The 22425-nt window shown below is 36.9% G+C and overlaps 2 protein-coding genes across 2 annotated transcripts; one reads left to right on the plus strand and one right to left on the minus strand.

Moving 5' to 3' along the window:
• Nucleotides 1-482: 482 nt before the first annotated feature.
• On the plus strand, nucleotides 483-18926 carry LOC149166951 (toll/interleukin-1 receptor-like protein). Its single transcript, XM_089430308.1, has 2 exons — nucleotides 483-964; nucleotides 18842-18926. Exons 1-2 carry the CDS (start codon nucleotides 483-485, stop codon nucleotides 18924-18926), a joined length of 567 nt encoding a protein of 188 aa, XP_089286434.1.
• A 1441-nt stretch (nucleotides 18927-20367) lies between these two features.
• On the minus strand, nucleotides 20368-20751 carry LOC149166952 (wall-associated receptor kinase-like 20). The gene has a single exon (XM_089430309.1). The coding sequence runs from the start codon at nucleotides 20749-20751 to the stop codon at nucleotides 20368-20370; it is 384 nt and encodes a 127-aa protein (XP_089286435.1).
• Nucleotides 20752-22425: the final 1674 nt, after the last annotated feature.

The raw sequence follows: 22425 nt of genomic DNA on the forward strand, positions 1-22425 counted from the left end.
CAAAGGACGGATCAACTACGCAGGTAGTTGTCAAAATAAGATTTCATCCCAGCCATCGATCTTCAAATCTTTTGTTTACAGTAGGTTGATTTCATGTGGAGTTTGGGAAAGGAGGCCAACGTCCGAGAAATTGCAGTTAAGTGAGGATTCAAACTGGCAAGATTTGCAGATAACTGAGGGCTCCAATTTGGCTTTGTCTATTTTAAGCAGGACTTCATAAAGCATGAGGAACTTCCTGGACATTTCATCACCAGTTTCATGACATCACCTCACACTTTCCTCCATCTTTCGAAGATGGATCCGAACTCCCACTCACAAGCATAAGTCAACGGACACGCAACAAAACAATGGCGGTTCAACGATCGACGGCATCGGATCCGTAGACCCCTCTCTTCTCTAAAAATCCCCACGACCTACCTCTTCTCAAATAACGGATTCATCTCTAATAACGAAGTGGGGATTTAATCTCAGTCGCTTCTTCAATGGTAGTGGGATTGCAGAGAGCATGGCGATATGACGTATTTCTGAGCTTCAGAGGCTCAGATGTCAGGAAAGGCTTCGTAGATCATCTCTACAGAGCACTCACAGTTAACAAAGATATCCATGTTTTCCACGATGCCCATGAAATGAAAAAGGGTCAGAATATCCATCCAACTATAAGGCACGCCATTGAGTGCAGCCGGATTAGAATTCCTATTTTCTCCCCAGATTTTGCAACCTCCATATGGTGTCTGAACGAAGTGTCTGTCATTGCGAACCAGGTGCAGGGAACAGTCATCCCTCTCTTTTATAAAGTGACTCCTTCGCAGGTGCGTCACCCAGAGCGACCTTGCAGCCCATATGCCGAAGCATTCCAGCATTATCGCAGTAGCGGAATTCACAGTCCAGAAGAAATTGAAACATGGAAAAATTCGTTCCACACGTTGTCTAATCTTGCAGGCTGGACCCTCGACGACACAAATGGGTGAGTTAACTAAATTAGATTTAGAAAAAGATCGTATCTCAGTCCTTTGGTATTTGTTTGCTTTATTGTTGATATACCTAAGATATTAATATCCATCATGCCACTTATAAGAATGGAATCTAGTAGAACAAAAAAACTATTTATTTAATTGCCAGTATAAAATATGGAACACTGGCTCACCTCAACAGCTCCAGCTTGGTCAGAGCTTGCTCACCACAACAGCTCTCTGTTTTCTACATGCTATTTATTTTGTGCTTACATTTTGGGATAGTTCTCCAATTTCGGCTTAGTCAATTGCCAATGATAGTGGATATTTGGATATCCTTGATAGGCTCCTAGTTGTTTGTGTGAATTTGCACTACCTAGCTGCTTCTTACATATGCATTGTATCAATGAATGTTTTATGGTATGAATGTTCTGTTGTTGCCTCTGGCTCTCATATGCAACGCATTTGGATTAAATTATTTTCTCCTTTCTGTTGTTGTTGTTTAGACTTGGTTTAAATTATTTTCCCCTTTCTGTTGTTGTTTAGACTCCTTGGTATATTGTCTATGCCTGTTGTGAGTACTTTATTTCTCTTGTGCTGTGAGAAAAAGCCTATTCCTCTGCTTTAGGCTTTTGCTATCAAAGCCTTCCGGTAATGGATGGAACGGATGTAATCTTTATGTAATTTCTTATTTTTGTTTCAATGAATACCAATTGTTATGCTTCAAAGAAAATATGAACCCATTTGCATTTAAGTAAGGTGGACACATGAAGAAAAATATGGTGGATGATTCAATTAGTGTCTGGATCTCTCTATTTTGTGTTTAAGTAAGGTGGACACTTGAAGACAAACGTGGTGGATGATTCAATTAGTGTCTGGATCTCTCTATTTGGTTGTTTATGAGAAATATACATATCAACATCCTACATGCCACTTATAAGAAAGATGTTTGTTTGTTTAATTTTTAGTATAAGATATGGAAAGCAATTGTGTTTACAGAGGCTGGACACCTGAGGATAGACATGGCGGGTTGATTCAATTCGTTTTTAGCTATCTCTAATTGGTTGTTTATGAGGAATATAAACATATCGATATCTGTAATGTTGGGTGAAGAAGAAAGTTGCCTATTTAATTACTAATATAGAATATGGCAAGCAGCAGTGTGTTTACAGAGGGTGGACAGTTAAGGACAGACATGGTGGTATGATTCAATTAGTGTTGGGCTCTCTGTAATTGGTTGTTTGATCCATCCACGTTTTCTAACTGTGTGCAGATATGAAGCGGCGTTGGTTAAGCTTGTGGTCGAGGATGTGCGCGAACATTGCAAAGGGAAGTAGCGGAAGGATTGATAATTACAAATTAACAATAACTTTGATTCGTAATCTTGATTGACTTCGATAATGTACAGTCTAACATGGTAGGCTTTAGTATATATGTTTGTATAAGTTGACATCAAAGCGAGATGGTTAACCGTTTTAAACAAAAGGATGTGATATAAGTTTGCTTCTGCGATAGGAGAAGCTAAGATTGAGACTGGGATAAGCTTGATTTCTCGATGAAATGATGGAGAAAGCATGATGAAAGAAACCACTTATTATTTAATTATTTTTATCGGGCATACCGTTGGACTTTTCATGGTTAGTTTATCAAAATTTTATTAATTTTCTTAATGGAATAGATTTTAGTTAATTAAAATTTTGATATTTTTTGATAATTAATTTAGATTTACGATCTATTAAGTGTTATAAAAGATCAATTTTATTTTCATTTTAAAAGAGATTAATATTTGAAGAGATTTAGTTTTTATTTTTGATATTTGGTAAATCAAGAATTAAGACAAATTTAGACTGTTTTTATTACTAATTATAATTATAATTTTATATTTTATTTTTTATTCTATTCTATTTTTATTTTTAGCTTTACGTAATTTGACCAAATCAAAATGTTTTATTGATATTTTATTTATTTTTAATTAGATTTTATTTGATGGAGTCAAAATATTAAAAATGACACTACAACATCTTTTAAAATTTTATTATTTTTTAATTGAGTCGACATGTAAATATTTGCAAATATGTACACCACTACACATCTCCCCATATCTTTTTGCTTTTAGATATTATTTAAATAATGCTATAAAATAAAATGAAAATAAAATATTTCGATTTTCAAATTAGTTCTGGTTTTTGGGTAAGTGGTATTGATAAGCCATGTCATGGCCCATGGTATTGTAACAACACATATTTACAAGTTAATAATATCCAAGTTAATAATATCCATTCTAAAATGAGGTGAATACAAATGGTTAAAAATCTTGTTATATTTTTAGTTTATTGTTGTATTATGTTTTAATTTAAACAATGTTATAAAACTAAATTAAAGTAAAATGTTTATAAAATATTTTCATTTTGAAATAATTTATGGTTTTTGGGCACTTGGTATTGATAAGCCATGGTATTGGCCCGTCATATTGTAACAAATCATATTTAGAAGTTAATAATATTCATGGTAAAATGCAGTAAATATTCATGGTTAATAGTCTCGTAATATTGTAAGTATTAAATTTGTATGTGCTTATTAATTAAATTTAAATATAATTAAAGAATTATTTTAATTTATATGATAAAATTGATATTACTTTATAATTGGTATTTATGTATCATATTTTTTTTGTGATATGTATATTATGGTTTTCTTTTATCTAAAATTATTTGTAATTTTATTAATAAAAATAAAAATATAATATAAAGAAATTGAATTTAAAAAAGTTTAAATCCTAAACATCTCCCCTATACAGGATGTGCAATCAACCTAGATCCATTTTAATTCAAGATCTACCAAGCACCAATAGAGATAAAATTGATCCTCCTAAGATCTACCAAGCACCAATAGAAATCAAATTGATCATCTAGACTCTAAAGAATAAATGTGTTTTTTTTGCTTAAGATGGATACCTATAAAATACTCCGGTAGAAGAATTTTGGTTCCTTTGTTGAATTCCTTACGAGATGAAACATAAATTACTAGTTTTTTAGGTGAAAGACTAACATATATTTCTTTCAGTTTTATTATATTTTATATTTACATTTACATTTAAAATTCATTAATAGCTTAAATTTAAAAAAAATAAACATGTAATAAAAAGAATTATAAAGGTTTTAATAAAATTTAAAATAAAAACATTTGTTTTTATATATAGTCATGTGAAATTTATATAAATACGAATAATATTATTGATAATAATAATAATAATAGGATGGCGATGAACTCGGATTGCCCCCTGCTCTGCGGCCCTCTTGGTCTGCTGCCACTCTCTGTTTTGATAGGAAAGGTACTTCCCAATCTGGTAATAAAGATGAGCTAGTCTGGTCCTGTGGGAACACCAACCAGGCCGTGCGTGTCAAAGATATTTATGCATCTATCCCCTCATCTCTCCCGGTGTTGCCGGGCCCCCCCTTTCCCTTCAAATTATGGAAATCCTCTGTTCAGCTCAAAGCTGTTTTATTCTCTTGGTTGGTTTTCCATAACAGGAACCTGACTTGGGAGGTTCTCCAGAGAAAAGGTTGGACTGGCCCCGGAAGATGTTGCATGTGCTGCCAAGCGCCAGAGACAAACTGCCATATGTTCTTCCAATGCCCGGCTACGTCACAAATATGGCTCAATCTGTCCTCTTTATATGGTTTTCCCTTACAGGTTTTCTCATCGGTTCCGGATGCATTCAGGTGGTGGTCGGATCAGAGACCTACATGGAGATCCTTATTCATTTTCACTTGCTGGACCTTGTGGAAATGGCGGAACGCCTGCATCTTCCTGGATTGCAGGGCTCCTCTCTCCTCCACCCTGTCCCTTATTTCTGCTATGATTGATCCATCCTAAACTTGCTGTCCTTTTACATCCGCCGATGTGCCTGCCCTTTATCTCCTGGAATGCTTCTACATTATGGTTACAGACTATTCTTCGCTTCCTCTTAGTCCTTACTGGCTCGCCCTCTTTCATGCTGCCGTTTTGGACAACAGATGATGTATTGTATATCTTTTCACAGGGTGTAAACGGCTGGGCTTCCTTCATACTGCCGTCGAGTCATCAATTTCATATCCTTTTTTGGATGACAGAGCGTTTATGCTCGGGCTGGCGGATTACCATGGCGTCCCCAACTCTATCCTACAGTCAACACATGTGCAGAATTAGCATGGAGGCGGACAGTTTTTCCATTATAGGCATACAGGAGCTTATGGACGGTCTTCATGGATGATATATTTGCTCTTATGATTTTGTAACTCTGCATATATGTTGTTTCTATTTCACTCTTCCTCTATCTTTTTGTATTGATGCAGATGCCACAGGTTTGATGAGGATAGGACTCTGGGCAAACCTGTTCGGTTAGATTTGGATACTACATTGTAGATGTTCCTTGCGCTACAATCTAGTTTAGATGTTTTCTTATGATATATTCATATGAATGAAAATACTGTTTTTTTCTTCTGAAAAAAAAATAAGCATCAGTCTATTTCAATTCAATATCTATTAAAAGTTGAGAGAGATCAAATTTCTCAACAAATATTTGTATCTCAAAATATAATCTCTCTACACATTTAATAAATCCAAAATTAAAATAAATTTATGCTATATTATAATACATCTCCTCTCATTAAAATCACAAAAAAAAAATCAAGGACATTATTCTTTTACACTTTACTTTTTATTAAACTTACCGATTGAATTCTTTTTAACTCACACTTGGATAGATTGTTGTTTTTTTTGGTTTAGTCACAATGGAATACGACATTTCACAATTTTAGCTTTCCTATATCATCTACATATATCAGCTAAATGTAATTTTATTGCAAATTCTAAACCTTTTAAGAGTCTTATAAACATGTCTGTTAGGTTTCACATCACCTCTCAATTCCGTGAATTGTAATGTATTACGTTAAGCTGAAACCAAAACTCGGTGAGCGTCCGGTAATTTCTTAAAATTAGTGGGAAGACGAAGCGGACTTTTGGTCGTCTGAGATATAGACAGCTAAAGACGACCTTTTAGTGGGAAGACAAAGCGGACTTTTGGTCGTTTGAGATATAGACAGCTAAAGACGACCTTTTGAGCTGCAGACATATAGTGATGAATGAAAGTGAAATTTTCGAAAGTAAATTCCAAGTGGCCTTCCTTTAAGCCTTCCATAGGAGCGAACTTTTGATCGTTTGAGATGTACACAGATAGTGATGAATGAAAATGAGATTTTCTTTGTAAATTCGAAGTCGCTTTTCTTTAAGCTTTTTATGTGAAGGAATTTAAGAATTTCTTTTATTAAATTTAAGTTTTTAAATATTTTAAATTCTAATTTGAGATTTTAAAATGCAGACATGAAGTAGTATATATATGAATTGAGTTTTCATTTAAAAAATAATAATAATAAAAAAAACTTTAAAGTTGAATAAAAATATAATAAAAAAATAACGTTAAAGTAATTATTGATATTCTAAATAAAAAATAAAAGTATAATAATAATAAGAGTAACATTAAAATAATTATTGATATTCTAAATAAAAAATATCAATAGTTAAATATAAATTAAACCATATATATTTTTAATGGTTCCAATTGCACTAATATTGTAAGGCCTCCGAGCGATGGTGCGACGGGCGCCGGGCGAAGTCGTCGTGCACGAGGGCGCGGGCGGGCGCACAACCGACACGCGCCGAACGGACGTGCGACAATGTTGCGGAGGAAATGCGATGATCATACGATCTACATGCAACGAAAGAAGTGGACAATTTACGACACTTAGCAAATGCGTGGAGCGAATGGAGGATTTATACCTTGCGAACATGGGAGAGATGTGTGGTTAGGCCGACACATATATGGGCACGCGCAGGGGTGTATGGACAGTAGTTTGGGGGTCGGCTGGAGTGCCACCGCCCACCATAAAACTGTGTTGAAACGCATATAAATAAACATGCGTTGAGTCATTTGGAGATCATCAACTCACACTTGGAGCTTGCACAAGGAAGAGAGGAAAAGGAGTGCGCAGATTTAAGAGGTAGTACGCATACCTCATGCGCAAGTCTTGAAGGTGCACTTGGAGTGTCTCTTGAAGCTGGTTGTGGGTTGGGCAAGGTGTGCCCGGGTTAGTGCAGATGTGCAGATTGTGTGTAGGGCTTGGCAAGGGTATTTAGGTGGCTCGGGTGAGCACCGCCCTTTGTGCAAGAGGTGCACAAGATTGTAAAAGGCAGGGTTGCCTCTCTTTGTAATATTTGGTTAAGTGTGAGACTTGGTTTGGCCAAGACACACTTGTATTGTAAACTAATATTCTTAATATATTGTCGGGCAGACTCACATTACGGGGAGTTGCCCCTCCCCTTTATACTCGTTGCAATTGTTGATGTTGTTGTTATAATTGCTATGGATAATGAATGAGTATGGGCTTCATTAAGTATAAAGGATAATTGCATATTTACTTGGTTGCGAAACACAAGCTAAGTAATGTTAATGTGAAAGTAGGCGTAGTCCATGAATGTTAGTATTGGTGAAAAGAAAGCATTCGGTGGTACCGCACCTTGCTACAAGTTGGAAGACTACCGCAGGTGTAGGGGCGTGACAGGTGGTATCAGAGCAGCTGATTCCGGGTATTGAAGGGTGAAACTATTGGATGGTCGAGACTAGATCGCAAAGGAAGAAGAAGCTATTAGAGATGGCAGCTGGGTCTCATGTTGGGTCTAGCCATGAAACCGAGACTCTATCACTTATGGAGAAGATGTTGTTAAGAATAGAAGCCATGGAGTTTTCCTGGGATACGAAGGTGGATTTGCTCACTAAGGAGCAAGAGGCCAACTCGAAGCTGAGGGAAGAATTTGATGAGCTCCGAACATAGCATGAGTACACTGATCTTATGTGTACACAACTTGAGACAAAGGTCAAGGAGGTTGAAAAAGCAAGGGATCAGGGTCTTGCAGAGATCGTGAACTTGAAGAAATCTCTTGACAAAGCCAACAAATCTCTTGATGAAGCCAAGGATGAGATTGCGGTGTTGAAGAAGGTCGTGAGGCATAACTCAGGTGGAGGAGTGCCTGATGTGAAGGTCAAGGAACCAGAATCTTATGATGGCACATGGAATGCAAAAACTCTTGGCAACTTTTTATGGGACATGGAGCAGTACTTGGAACGGTTGAGTCTATCCGATGGTGAGACACAAGTCAAGGTGGCTGCTCAGTTCTTAACAAAGGATGCTAAGATGTGGTGGTGAAGGAGGGTGGACCAGATTGTCAATGCCAGTGCTGATGAGATCACTTCGTGGGATGGCATGAAGAAGGATTTGCAAACCCATTTCAGTCCTCAGGATGAAACGTGGGAAGCAAGGACGAAGATTAAGTACATAAAGCAGACCGGAAGCCTACAAGCATACCAGCGAGAGTTTGCAAGTGCAGCTCTGGAACTTCATTATTGGGTTGAAGCCTTGGGCATGCAATGAGGTGAAGAGGCAGAAGATTAGGACACTTGAGGAGGCTTTTGCTGCGGCTGATAGGTTGGTGGACCACTATGATGAGACTTCTGATGACAAGAAAAAGAAGTCCGATAAGTCGAAGGAAATAAAGGACGATGCTTCGAAATCGGATGATGGTTCGAAGACGAAGAAGCCCTTGAAATGTTGGATATGTGCAAGACCACACATGGTGAAGAATTGTCCCTCCAAATCGAAGGTGGCCGCTATTGCACAGTCTGATGGAAACAATGAAGATGCTTCTGTGGGGATGATGCAGATACTTGGTGCTTCTGCTACTACGGAAGTGGCCTCTAGAAGGGATCCTGAAAGGAACAAGTTGGAGTATGTTCGAATAAAGGTTGGAGGTGCTGATATGCTCACTATGGTGGATAGTGGGGCTTCTCACAACTTCATGGTTGAAACTGCGAGAAGAATTGGGCTGAGGTTTTTACCGGCAAAGGCACAAAAGAAGACAGTGAATTCTCCTCCTATTGAGATTCTTGGTATAGCTGAAAGGGTGGACACTACACTTGGTGAATGGACCGGGAAGGTGGACTTCACTATAGTGCGGATTGATGACTATGAGGCTGTATCGGGGATGGAGTTTATGAAACAATTTGATGCTATGATTGTTCCACATTTGAAGAAGCTCTACATTTATGATGGAAGGGAAGATGTACCCATTGGTGTGCCAACCATTGGGGCGACAAGACCTGATTGTAAATTGGGAGTGATGCAAATGGAGGATAAGGAGAAGGTGAACAAGTGGTTGTCTACTGTTGAGACAAAGCTTGCCGAGCAGTCATTGGTCATTAGATCACTTTCAGATAGCATCTTGGATTTGACAAGAAGGCTAGAGTTGGTGGAGGAGGATGATGAGGAGGAGGAGGTATATGTGAGGCCGGATGTCTAGAGGGAAGACTGGGTTGCTTATCTACAAAGGATGGAGACCGAGGATCCTGATAGGTGGATCAAGTTGATTAGTGAGGGAGAGCCTTCAGGCTCTACTCCCTCTACATCTTCTTAGATGGATGAAGAAGATGGGGCTCATTGTTAGCTGCTCATGGCAGTGAGTCCTTAAACATGTTTGAGCAGGTATGATTGATGGTGCAGGGATGGCTTGGCATCAAGCATCTTGACATGTTGCAGATGAGATGGATGGAGTTTCCATGGACCTGAGCATGGATTATGGAGGTAGATTCTTGATGAGTCAAGGATGTGGCAGATGTTTGAGGAACAGTTGATGATGGCATGAGGATGTTCACTCTCATGGATTGAGTGTGATGGTTGGATTAGCTACCCAACTAGTTCAGACATGGGGTCTGGAAGTGTACAGAGATATGTTAGCATCGTGCTGGAGTATCATGGCAGAGGTTCACATGGGGACACATGATGAGGACAACATGAGATGTTGCAATGGAGATTGTGACACGAGGTCAGTAATCATGGATCGAGATTACTTCTGATGGAGAGCATACCGTTGAGGTGCATACCTTAGTATGGTGAACTTGGTGGCAGTTGGTCACTAAGTCGAGGCATGATGGAGATGAGGCTCTACATATGTTGCAGGGATGTTTGCCTTATGTGGAGAGGTCGACATCATGGATGATGATGATCTTGGTGGATGGCTACCGAGATGGTATGTTGTCAAGGACGACAACGATTTCAGGTGGAGGAGGATGTAAAGCCTCCGAGCGATGGTGTGACGGGCGTCGGGTGAAGCCGTCGTGCACGAGGACGCGGGTGGGCGCGCGGACGCACGGGCGGGTGCGCGGGCTCACGACGGGCACGCACCGAACGGACATGCGACAATGTTGCAGAGGAAATGCGACGAAAGAAGTGGACAGTTTACGACACTTAGCAAATGCGTGGGGCGAATGGAGGATTTATACCTTGCGAACGTGGGAGAGATGTGTGGCTAGGCCGACACATATATGGGCACGCGCAGGGGTGTATGGACAGTAGTTTGGGGGTCGACTGGAGTGCCACCGCCCACCATAAAACTGTGTTGAAACACATATAAATAAACATGCGTTGAGTCATTTGGAGACCATCAACTCGCACTTGGAGCTCGCACAAGGAAGAGAGGAAAAGGAGTGCGCAGATTTAAGAGGTAGTGCGCATACCTCATGCACAAGTCTTGAAGGTGCACTTGGAGTGTCTCTTGAAGCCGGTTGTGGGTTGGACAAGGTGTGCCCGGGTTAGGGCGGATGTGCAGATTGTGTGTAGGGCTTGGCAAGGGTATCTAGGTGGCTCGGGTGAGCACCGCCCTTTGTGCAAGAGGTGCACAAGATTGTAAAAGGCAGGGTTGCCTCTCTTTGTAATATTTGGTTAAGCGTGAGACTTGGTTTAGCCAAGACACACTTGTATTGTAAACTGATATTCTTAATATATTGTCGGGCAGACTCACATTACGGGGAGTTGCCCCTCCCCTTTATACTTGTTGCAATTGTTGATGTTCTTGTTATAATTGCTATGGATAATGAATGAGTATGGGCTTCATTAAGTATAAAGGATAATTGCATATTTACTTGGTTGCGAAACACAAGCTAAGTAATGTTAATGTGAAAGTAGGCGTAGTCCATGAATGTTAGTATTGGCGAAAAGAAAGCATTCGGTGGTGTCGCACCTTGCTACAAGCGGTTGGAAGACCACTGCAGGTGTAGGGGCGTGACAAATATCCTTGCATAGTCACTTAAATATTTATTTTTAAATGCAATACCCTTGAAGAGTCACTTAAATATCTATTTTTAAATGTTATTTCTTTTGAAGAGGTTTTATAATTACAAGAGTAAATTGATAATATGAGGACAAATAATTTCATCAAATTGAAAGGCTTAACGAATTTTAATTAATATTGAGTTGACACTAATTTTAATTAAATATTCTTAGCTAGTAATTATTCTCTTTTATTTTACAAATCGTTACCTTCTCTAATAAGTTGGTCTTCTTTACTCTGGTTTTCCTTTAACAGAATATGCTTCGTTTGTCAAGTTCCCATGATTTACAAACCTAGTCATGTTCCTTTCGATACAGCTTTCCTATGCTTTTTATTTTCTCCATATGATGAAACATCATGCAACTTCTCGCTCCATAGGAAACTACTTTTTCAGCACACTTGGATGGTAAATAAAGATACCTATGACGTACCAACAGGGAAGATCATATTTGTATTAGTTATCTTGTACTTTACTCAATGTGTCCACTTGCTTTGAAAAGTATTAGGCCCGTCTTTTCATCTCATTACAGTGAAATCAAAGACGAAAAACGCAGGGACTCACGAGGACGCTGTTAAGATCTATTTTATTTCCGTGTGCAATGACTCTTCAACCCAGCGAGGAGACAAACAGGCGAAGAGGATCTGCAACGCAGAGGCGGTTTGTTTAACAAGAGGGCCCTCTTTTGTCTTCTTCTGACCGGTATTTCCTGCATAGAAATGGTGGAAGCCATATCTTATACCTAATCGTCTTTTGTCTCCTGTGTGGTTCCTCAACGAGTAATCCCTTATTGCGACGCGTGTCCAGGGGAGGGAGCACCCCTTACTCCTTATTGCGACGCGTGTGCAGGGGAAGGAGCACCCCTTCGCTTTACAAACTGGCTTCTTGGCAGTTGCGTATCTTTAAGCCCATTTGCCCACGATTTCCAACGTCATCACAGACGTAGCTGAACAAAAGGAATTGAAAAATGCAAAGTTTCTCTGTTCCAACTGTCCAATCTAATTAAAACACAACACAAGTCGCAAATTAGGGTTTGACTGACTCCTCCTTCCTTTGATATTTGTGGGCTGTTTTCAGAAATTGAAAGCTGTTTGTTTGATTGTTTTTTTCTTTAAATGGGAAAGTTTGATTGTTTGACTCAGCCATGTTTTCAAACTGTGTGCAGATTTGAGGTGGCGTTGGTTAAGTGTGTGGTTGACGACGTGGTTAACATTGGAAGGAGGTTGGTGGCAGAATCCTTATAAGGTGCCAGTCACATATCTTAAGCTATGTTTATGGTGTCTTGGTTAACTATCTTACACCCTATTGACATTTAGGTTTATACGTATTCTACATTTGGCAGTGACGTGTGGAGGTAATTGTTGAAGTGTTTGGTTTTGAATCAATATTTTACCCATTGTTTCTGAGTCTCGATGGGAGTCCTAGCATACGCATCGGTTTTCGTTTATTTATTCCGTTTTTTTGGGATATTTAGAATTATTAATATTGAATTGTATAAATTAATCAATGTATTTATATTATTATTATTATTATTATTATTATTATTATTATTATTATTAATTTTAAAGTCAGGGTTAAGTTGGATATTTAATTGGTGTATAAGACTTTCTTATTTGTGAGATAAGAGACCCATTTTCACACAATTATTTGAATGCCAAGCGGAAAAAGGTATACATACTTTACCCCTCTAGCTATTTGAATGCCAAGCGGAAGAAGGCATACATACTCTACCCCTCTAGGTTTGAACTTGTAACCTCTTAAGAGGAAACACATACTCTTAACCATATATATAATTGTGATTAAAAATCCAAAAAAACATTAGAAAAAATGTTAGTAATAAATTTTTAATTAGCATAATTTTTATAAATTTTTAATTAGCATAATTTTTTTTTCAAGTGTTATAATAATTTATAATTATTATCAATATAAACATTAACATTGTTTAATATGTTATTATGACTTAAATTAATAGTATTAAATAAAGTACATTAAATAATTAGTGTTAGAAAAAATAATATAAATTAATCAATATAATATAATAAATAAATGCAATAGAAAATATATGTAGAGTAATCTATATTTTAGAAAAAAAAATATAACATAGTCTTTCATGTGTTCCATCCCTTAGTCACTAATTTAAATAAAAATTATAGTAAAATAAAACTTGTATTTCTTTACTTTAATAATATTATTTTAATTAACTACATAAACAAAAAAAAATTGTTAAATTTTCATGTTATTTCTTTCAAAGTATTGTGGCTTCTTTTAAAGTTACACTAACCCAACCAGCCTTTTAGAGTTACAACCCAATGACCCTATGTGAAGTAAAGAGACTTCTCCTTCTTCATGGAGATGTCAAGATTACTATAATATTATGAAAATAAAAAATCTCTAATTTTTATTTGCACTATTTTTTTGTTAAATACATATATAATCATGACAAGAACCTAACAACCCCATATGAAGTAAACATCCTTCCACTATTTCTACTAAAAATCTCTAATCTCTATTTCCACTATTTTTTTTTTGTTAAATACATATATAATCATGAGGAGAACCTAACAACCCCATATGAAGTAAACATCCTTCTCCTTCTTCATCATAATGACAAAAGTACAATATTATTACCAAGATAAAATGAGAAATCTTGGATTTCCATCTCACCACCTTTTTATTAAATATATATAATCACTACTTTTTATTAAATATATATAATCATGACAATAGTTATTTAACCTAACATTAATTTTTATTGTAATAGTTTTTTTCCAAATACATATATAACTATGATGAGAATTATTATTGGAGAAAATTGACTTAAAAAATGATAAAATGTCATTCTAAATGAACACTTCATCACCAGAAACAGAAAGAACATAAAATACTTCACCCATCATCAACTATGAAATCGGGTGTCTTTGCTCTCCGAAGATAAAGCGATGAGTCCCTTCCTCGGGAAAGGATTTATTGGATAATTTCCTCTCTGTAGTGATAGGTGAAATATTCATCTCTTGTTAAAATAGTTTTCTCCATAAACTTTCATCTCAACATAAATTATAACTGTGAAAATATGCATTCTAAAAATATAACTATTTAATCTAACTCTGTGAAATCATAATAATAATCGATATTTTGAGAACAATAATTTATCCTATAAATATTAATTTTAACTATTTATATCTTATTTAAATATTTATAATTTATTATATTATTAATTACTTTCAAAATTATAAAGTCTCTTTTCGATAATTTATTAATATTTTAGCAGTCTGTATTTGAATCAGACGTTTGCATTTTAGGATATGAGTGAGGATCCTTTCAAACTATAGAATTTCGTTTTCAACATGATTTTCCCCTCTAAATCAATTATGATTTCCGTTGGCTAAAATTTCATCTTGAAGATAAATTCTCTGAAATATTTTACTTTCCGTAGGCTTTTAAAACTCTAAAATATTTTAGTTAATGTTGGCTTTGGGAAAACTATATTTTAGATTGTTTGTTCTTATGCTGTAGTCGTGAACCAACGCAGAAATATATATTTTGAGTGGGCTGGGACTTGCTTCCGGAAACTTATATTTCAATTAGCTTGTTCTTGTTGTCTTCACCTGCTGCGATCTGTCCTCTGGCAAGCCTCTTGTTTTTATTACACGTTACCGTGGAATAGGGGTACGGGAAGGGGCCGGGAGCCTTTTATGCGGAAGGAGGCTGGTAGCCAGCTCGGAGGAATCAAAATAATATTTCGTCGACGCCGTCGATTTTCAAATCTATTGTTTCCGGTATGTTGATTTCAGGAGGAGAGTGGGAGTGAAGAGGTTTTCTAGGATCCCCGGGTAGGAATTAGGACGGATTCCACAGAGGTGAAGTGATTTTTCGGATACCGTTTAGATTTAGTTCTGGGAATGGAACTGGGTCCAGCTGATCCAAGCTTAGCTTTGGTATTAAGAAGAATTGTGATTACATCAAAATCCAAAAAATATTAGTAAACTTTCCAAACAAATAACTAGAATCCTAAGTAAAAATTAGGAAATAACTAGAATCCTAAGTGGAAATTACGGAGGTGCCGTGATTCCTCCAACCGAGAGAGGAGGCCAATCTCCCGAGGAAGAAATTGCAATTGAGTGAGGATTCAAACCGGCAACATCTGCTCAAAAACTTCCTCGACATTTCGTCGCCAGTTTCGTAAGTTTCCCTCGCACTTCCTTGATCCTTCGACTCGTCTCCCTCTCTTTCTTCCTCAAATTAACTGACGCGGAAGATTGAACCCCCTCATACGAAAGGACCCCAGCCCACCACTTCTCAACCAATCTATTTTTAGTGGCCTTAACGATGTACTTGGTCATACGATCAAATTGAGAGGGTAGTAGATTATTACATTTTCATAGATTTTAAAAATCAAATTGTTGCAACAAGCTTAAATCTTTTATCTCACAAATAAATGAATCTTTTAAGATTATTATCTGTAAAAATATTATTTATATGGAGTGTAAATCAATATAAAACTAATTTGATCAGTAATTATATATTAACAACTTTTAAAACGATATTTAATAAATCAACAACATTAGGGATGAAATTAAGAACCACAATACAAATCACGATATACATATATATATATATATATAAATAAGATCCATTAAAAAGATTTATAATTATAATTTTTCTTTTATTAATCTTTACATAAATTTACTGGCACCCACTAATAAGAAGCACCTGCTCCCTTATAAAGTTTTGCTAGCATCAACTAGTAAAATGCACCAACTCCATTTACAATATTTTAATAGCACCCACCAATAAAAGACGAGTAAAAAACACCAACACCTTTTACAATATTTTGATAGCACAAGACACTGACTCTGACTCCCTCAATTTAGTACTGTTGACACTAACCAGCTGTAGGCACCGACTTCCAATTTAATGTGCACTTCCATTTCGTTCTTTTTGAAACTCGATCCAATCCCTTTAGCAATAACTTCGAAATCAACACCATATATCACATTTGCAGTCAATAGCTACACGCTTGTTCTGTCATTAGAAACATACTCAACAACAATATTTTTTTATGAAGATCGTGTTGCAACAACTGCACTCTTAACAGACCAATTTCAATTTAACAGAGAGAGAAGTCAAGTTGTGACCAACCCTATCAGAAATTCTTAATGATTAGGCCAATATTAATCCCTGTCATCAACAACACCTCAAAAACTAACTCCTAACAAGGCTTTATGCCAACATAAAATCATCCTTGTTCATATGAATGAGCAAGCATACTTTTAAAATAGCTTTTTCTTGGGCTTCAACTCTTCAACAACATACTAATTCTGAATGCAAATATTGTCAATCAAAATTGGTTTTCAACAACAAGCACTGGTTTCACTATATTTTCATAAACACACCAAACATCATACAACAACAAAAACTAGGGAAAACAAAACCAAACCTACATCAACCTATATGACATAACGAAGCTCTTACAACAAACCTGAACATACCCTAGACACCATGTAACAGTAGCACCTCATTAATTCACAACACATTTATTTAGCTCTGAAGCAAGAAACATATAATAACCTCTATGTATCTAGTATAAATTCTAAGTATACCAGAAAACATAAAGCAATGGTAACTACAACAAACAACCACTTGAATAAGAGACAGTCTAACAACTCATTGATTACTACAAACTTTTGTTACACTTCTGCAATCGTGACTTTATACCAACCATGTAACCTACAACACTCTGCAACACAAATACCTTCTATGTAGATTAATAATCAGCTAAATTTATTTACAGGAAAGGTAGGTTGCAGAGATTACATACCAAATCAAATATATCAGAGCTGGGAGCAGTTACACCTTACTAAGAACCAAATCGCTTTAGTCGCAGACCATTATGTACTTGACCTTGTAAATAACCATGAATCAACAACTCAAGCATAGATCCGCCAACCAAAAGAGGGGATAAGATACAAGTTTTTCAACCATGCTTGTCCAATGAATGTGCTCGCACTAACGACACTCTGATTTGGAAACATTCACTGCCGACTCACCAGGAAAAAATTAGATTAATGGTTGGATGGCATCAAACTCATGAAATTGTTTTGTAAAAACACTTTGCACTGGATTAGTGACAACAAGCATAATCCTTGATTTTTCACTAGATCATAGCCTCACAGAGTAAACACATCTAGATCACAGGCTCCACCCCTGATCTCACCAAAACAAAGAAGAAAAGAAAGCCATTACAACTAGTCATGCGGTTACACAAGAAAAAAAAACTCGCTTCTACACCATCATAATCGAACATGCTGCCAAACAATTGCATCAGAAGAGGCCTTGCTTCCACACCTGCGCCAGATTATAGGAGAGACACTGACTGTGATCAATATTTCCATATGAACCACCTTTGAATGCTAGATTATCAACTACACCGTTGGTCACTCAAATGTCAATAGGAATTTGTTTATATAGGCATCGATCCTCTTAGACCAAATCAAGCAGAAGAGAAAAGAAATTACCATGGGAACATCTATGGTAAAATGGGTCTACCATAAAAACCTTAGGAATTTACCATGGGTTTTAGCATTTGTTTATATAGGCATCGATCCTCTTAGACCAAATCAAACAGAAAAGAAAAGAAATTACCATGGGAACATCTACGGTAAAATGGGTCTACCATAAAAACCTTAGGAATTTACCATGGGTTTTACTATGGATAGAAGAAAAAATCAGTGTTCTAGTCGTGATTTTGATGCACCAGACGGAAGGAATATGTTTCAATGCATGCTAATAATGTAGTGTTCGACAGAGTGTAATTTATGCTATTTGTAAAAAACAACTCAACATTATTACGCAGACTGGACAAGACTAGCCAACATAAATGTTGTTATCAACAAAATCTTCGAAAACATCATTATGGCCTCTCTTTGATATTTTCCTTGTATCATCAGTATCAGACGAGAGTATTTCCTTGCATCATCAAGGGTCAGACAAGCCGCATCAAGGTCATTATTATTAATGCCAACCATTCAAACTATCAGATAAAAAAAGATCCATTAGAGAAGCATATTAAAACCCTGCAAAACACGGCATCATCAGTGAACTATTGTTGACATTAATGCCAACACAACACAAAATTTCTAGCATTATTAGTCCCTGCCATCTGGCAATGGCCAGGGACTATAGTAATCGGATTGACGATATTTAGCATTAATTCACGCGGTTTATACACTGAGTGTGCGGCTTATGCAACCAGTTGCGTATGTTAACTATATGGTAGTTTGTTTCATCATCTTATTTGGCCTCTTCCCGAGGAGAAGAGGCCAAAAGCATATGTTATTTTCGACTTGCGTTGTTTTCATTATTTGGGAAGTGGAGATTAATGCTAGCATTAAAGGACTATTACAATCGAATTGCATTGAGATCTGAGGCGTATGTATACCCAACAAGAAATTTAACCAAAGTTTTCTGTACACCTTCATCCTGGTTTCCACTGCCACCGCCTTGTAACTGCCACCTACACCTTTCAAGACGGTGACACAAACACTACAACTACACGTTGCATGGTGGTGCCACGAATACTGCAATGGAAATAGGAAGTATGGCTTATAAAAAGCACTATCTCTGCTAAAAATTGCAACGCTTTGTAGTCGACTTTTCTGCAATTTCACCTTGTGCCCTGATTGCTTCTGTGTTGCAGATCACAGGCGTGCTGGCCGTGGATCCAGACGCTCCAGATATCGCCGTCTCCTGCTGTCGATGAGATGCAGACCATCCATGATTAGCGTTATTGTAATGTAGTAAATTGAATACCAAATTTTCACATCATTTTTTCTATATCCTTTTTCTCTGGTTATTCATAGCAGTAACAAACTCTACAACAGAGGCCTGACTGTTCTTTCCCTTTCGCTTGTTGTTTATATATCTGAATTGAAAGAACTATCTATTTGTCTCAGAAACCTATTAAGTAGGATAAGGAGTTAACAATTTTAGTCCACTTTGTTTTTATTGTGTTCATATATCTGATTTACAGAACAATTTCACCTTGTGCCCTGATTGCTTCTGTGTTGCAGATCACAGGCATGCTGGCCGTGGATCCAGACGCTCCAGATATCGTCGTCTCCTGCTGTCGATGAGATGCAGACCATCCATGATTAGCGGCTTCATTGAGAAGTTCGAAGAGCATCATGTCGTCCGAATCGTTTTCCTTCAGAGACAACACTGAAATTTCAGGATTCCACCAGCAGATTCCTTCGTTGGCATCATGAATAGCTAGTTCAATCATATACAATTATGTTTAGAGTCTATTTTCAGACTACTGTAATGTAGTAAATTGAATACCAAATTTTCACATCATTTTTTCTATATCCTTTTTCTCTGGTTATTCATAGTAGTAACAAACTCTACAACAGAGGCCTGACTGTTCTTTCCCTTTCGCTTGTTGTTTATATATCTGAATTGAAAGAACTATCTATTTGTCTCAGAAACCTATTAAGTAGGATAAGGAGTTAACAATTTTAGTCCACTTTGTTTTTATTGTGTTCATATATCTGATTTACAGAACCATTTAATTGACTCAGAGAATGCATATTTATTAGAAATTAGAGAGCACAGTTTTTATTGGAAAGGAAATTATATATTTTTATGGAAATGTAAATTTGAGGAATACAGATTGCACAATTTTAAAATGTGAAGATAGTGAAAAGGTTGATTTCATTAGTATAATCAAATTAAATAGTTTCAGTAAAATTTAAAAAATTAAATTTCAGTAAAGTCAATATCAAATTAGATAAGTAAAATTTAAAATATTCTGGCAGTTGTGGTTTAATTAGGTGAAATCAAGACCATATACATCTGCAAGCTACTTTAGCTGATTAGGCGAATTTATCTCTTCATGGTTCAGTTTTTTAAACCTGTATATTTACATTTTTCCCTCATGCTTTTGATTGGGATTCTGAATTTAGAGATAAAGACCCATACCTTCGTGAGCAAGATCTAGATCTATCTCGAGAGCTTGAAGCAGAGCCTGTTGAAGCACACGTTTATCCAGGACCAGTAGCTTCAGTCTCCATTCTGACCTTAGTCTTAGACATTGAAGCTAGAAAACTCGACATCCTCAAGTTCATTCGTGTTAACAGAATTTGTGAAACTGAGAATGGGCGAGCAAGCAGAGTTCTGGTCACAATCTGCCTGACTTTTACAAGAAGGCTCCAACGGTGCAGCCCACTATATCTCTACTCCATAGTTCCATTGCCTCGCAGGCACCGCCGGGTTGAAATTTAGGACACTCGTGTAAGCCCTGCAACCACCGGAGTGTACCCCTATTGTCTGAGAAGCAGTAAAACCTCCCGCTATAAATGTGCAACAGACACCATATTTCCTGCACGCCATGGATGCCTCGGCTTCATTAATATATGTATGACACGAACTGCTTGAACTACAATTCAATGGCGATGCCAGTATTATAGGATCGCAGTTCAACAACATAACCGTGTTCGTACTTGTAAGATTGAAAGGCAGGCTCTGATTCAATTGCAGTCCCTGGTTATTCATGTCTCGAGTCTCGCAAGAATCGTTAAGCAGAGGTGAAGGTTGAATAACTAGCCTCATGGTGGCTGGATTGATACTAATGCCACAGAGAATGAGTCCCTCACCTCCCTGCTGCCTCAGAGCATTGATCTGCTGTCTCAGGTTTCGCTATGACGCCTGCATTACCCAACATATGTTTTACACAGGCCAACACATGTAATGTATGCGGCGAGTCTAGAGTGTATGATAATGGCACACACAAGCACATGGCTTGCATGCAATGCACGTGGTAAGGGAGAGAGAAAGTGGCTGGTCCTCATAAGTTGTCCAATACTAACGGACTTTTATAATGACTTTAATAAGTTTGGTTCCGTTTATGACTGTCCAGCATTCGAAGTAATGCTCTATCTCTCCCTCGAAGTGTTGTTAGGATATTATATTGTATAACGCATTAGATATTTTTTTTACTCATTGCTATATTGCCATATTAAGCTGCGGAGCATCTCTTTGGCGTTCTATATATTATGAAGAAAATAATTGTTTTATAAATTTTTATTTTGATATTAAACATGAATCTTAAACTTCTAATAAATAATAATAATTAGTGTCTTAGCTTAATGTCTCACTTGACATTGCTGAATTTGCAAATGAAAATTAATTAACTAGAAAAGCAACGTCTTGATTTCTATGGTTTTATCTTTAATCAAAATTCGCTACAGACTTACAAGTTAAGATCAACAGTCGTCTCATTTCGTTTCATCGACTTGGAATTCACTAAATATGTGTTGATTTTAGGTAGAGGCAGATCAAATACACATTGTGAAGCGCACTGCGTTAAGAAATGGACTTTTCCTCTCTTTGTCAGGCGAGTGCAGTTTAAGTTACCAACTCTCCTCTGCGTAAAAAGAGCAGAAAGAAGACATGGACAAGTATAAATTTATACATAAACTCGGGGAGGGAACATACGGGAATGTCGTCAAGGTGAATGTGAGGGAAACTGGTCAGATTGTGGCTATCAAGAAAAGTCGTGCAGATATTACGGAGGAAGGATTTCCTACCAGTTCTTTCAGAGAAATCACAACTCTCAATATGCTCTCTCGTTGTAAACACATTATCAAGTATGAATATATTTCTAATTTTCACAGGGCAGTTCATATTGCTGTTTTTCTAATTTATCAGACTACAACAGATGATGCGCTAAAATGCTGAAAGAACTCTCTGCTCCGCTCTTTTATTTTTTTATATATGTCATAGTTTGCTGGCTGTGGAGACTTGCTCTGAGGGATTACTTTACCAAACTAAGGGCCCTTAGTTCTCATTGAGCTAAATATTTGGTCAATGTTACTTGGCAGCATCTGAATGTAGAACCAAAGGAAGAGAACAAATCCTACATAACATTTATCATTCCTCGTCAAAAAGAGGAACAGTTCTATCAACCCAGAAATGGAGGCTGAACTTAATGTATTGATAAAGCATAACTCATACACCAGCCCAAGAGCTAGAAGCTGCGTTGCCACTTGTTCTGTTTCTATTCATGCTGCTCTGTTTCTATTCATATTTATGTTCTTCTGTTCTATCAACCCAGAAATGCAGGCTGAACTTAATGCAGGGACTTGCTGCCTCGCAACCTCCCTTGTTATTATATTACTAACAAATGATATTCTTATTATTATTGTGGAATATTTTTTAAATATTTACTTCTAAGCTATAAAACTATATCTATAAAGGAATTACATAACTCATTTTAAAAATAAA

This window comes from Pinus tabuliformis, chromosome 5_1 (genome assembly GCF_031772625.1).
Source record: "Pinus tabuliformis cultivar Carrire ecotype Pingquan chromosome 5_1, CPIR1, whole genome shotgun sequence".
In the NCBI taxonomy this organism is placed as follows: Eukaryota; Viridiplantae; Streptophyta; class Pinopsida; order Pinales; family Pinaceae; genus Pinus; species Pinus tabuliformis.

Coding starts and splice junctions, on each gene's coding strand:
- LOC149166951 (XM_089430308.1), top strand. CDS start 483: ATGGTAGTGGGATTGCAGAGAGCATGGCGATATGACGTATTTCTGAGC. Junction 965..18,841: donor ACCCTCGACGACACAAATGG/GTGAGTTAACTA, acceptor TCTGTGTTGCAG/ATCACAGGCGTGCTGGCCGT.
- LOC149166952 (XM_089430309.1), bottom strand. CDS start 20,751: ATGAGGCTAGTTATTCAACCTTCACCTCTGCTTAACGATTCTTGCGAG.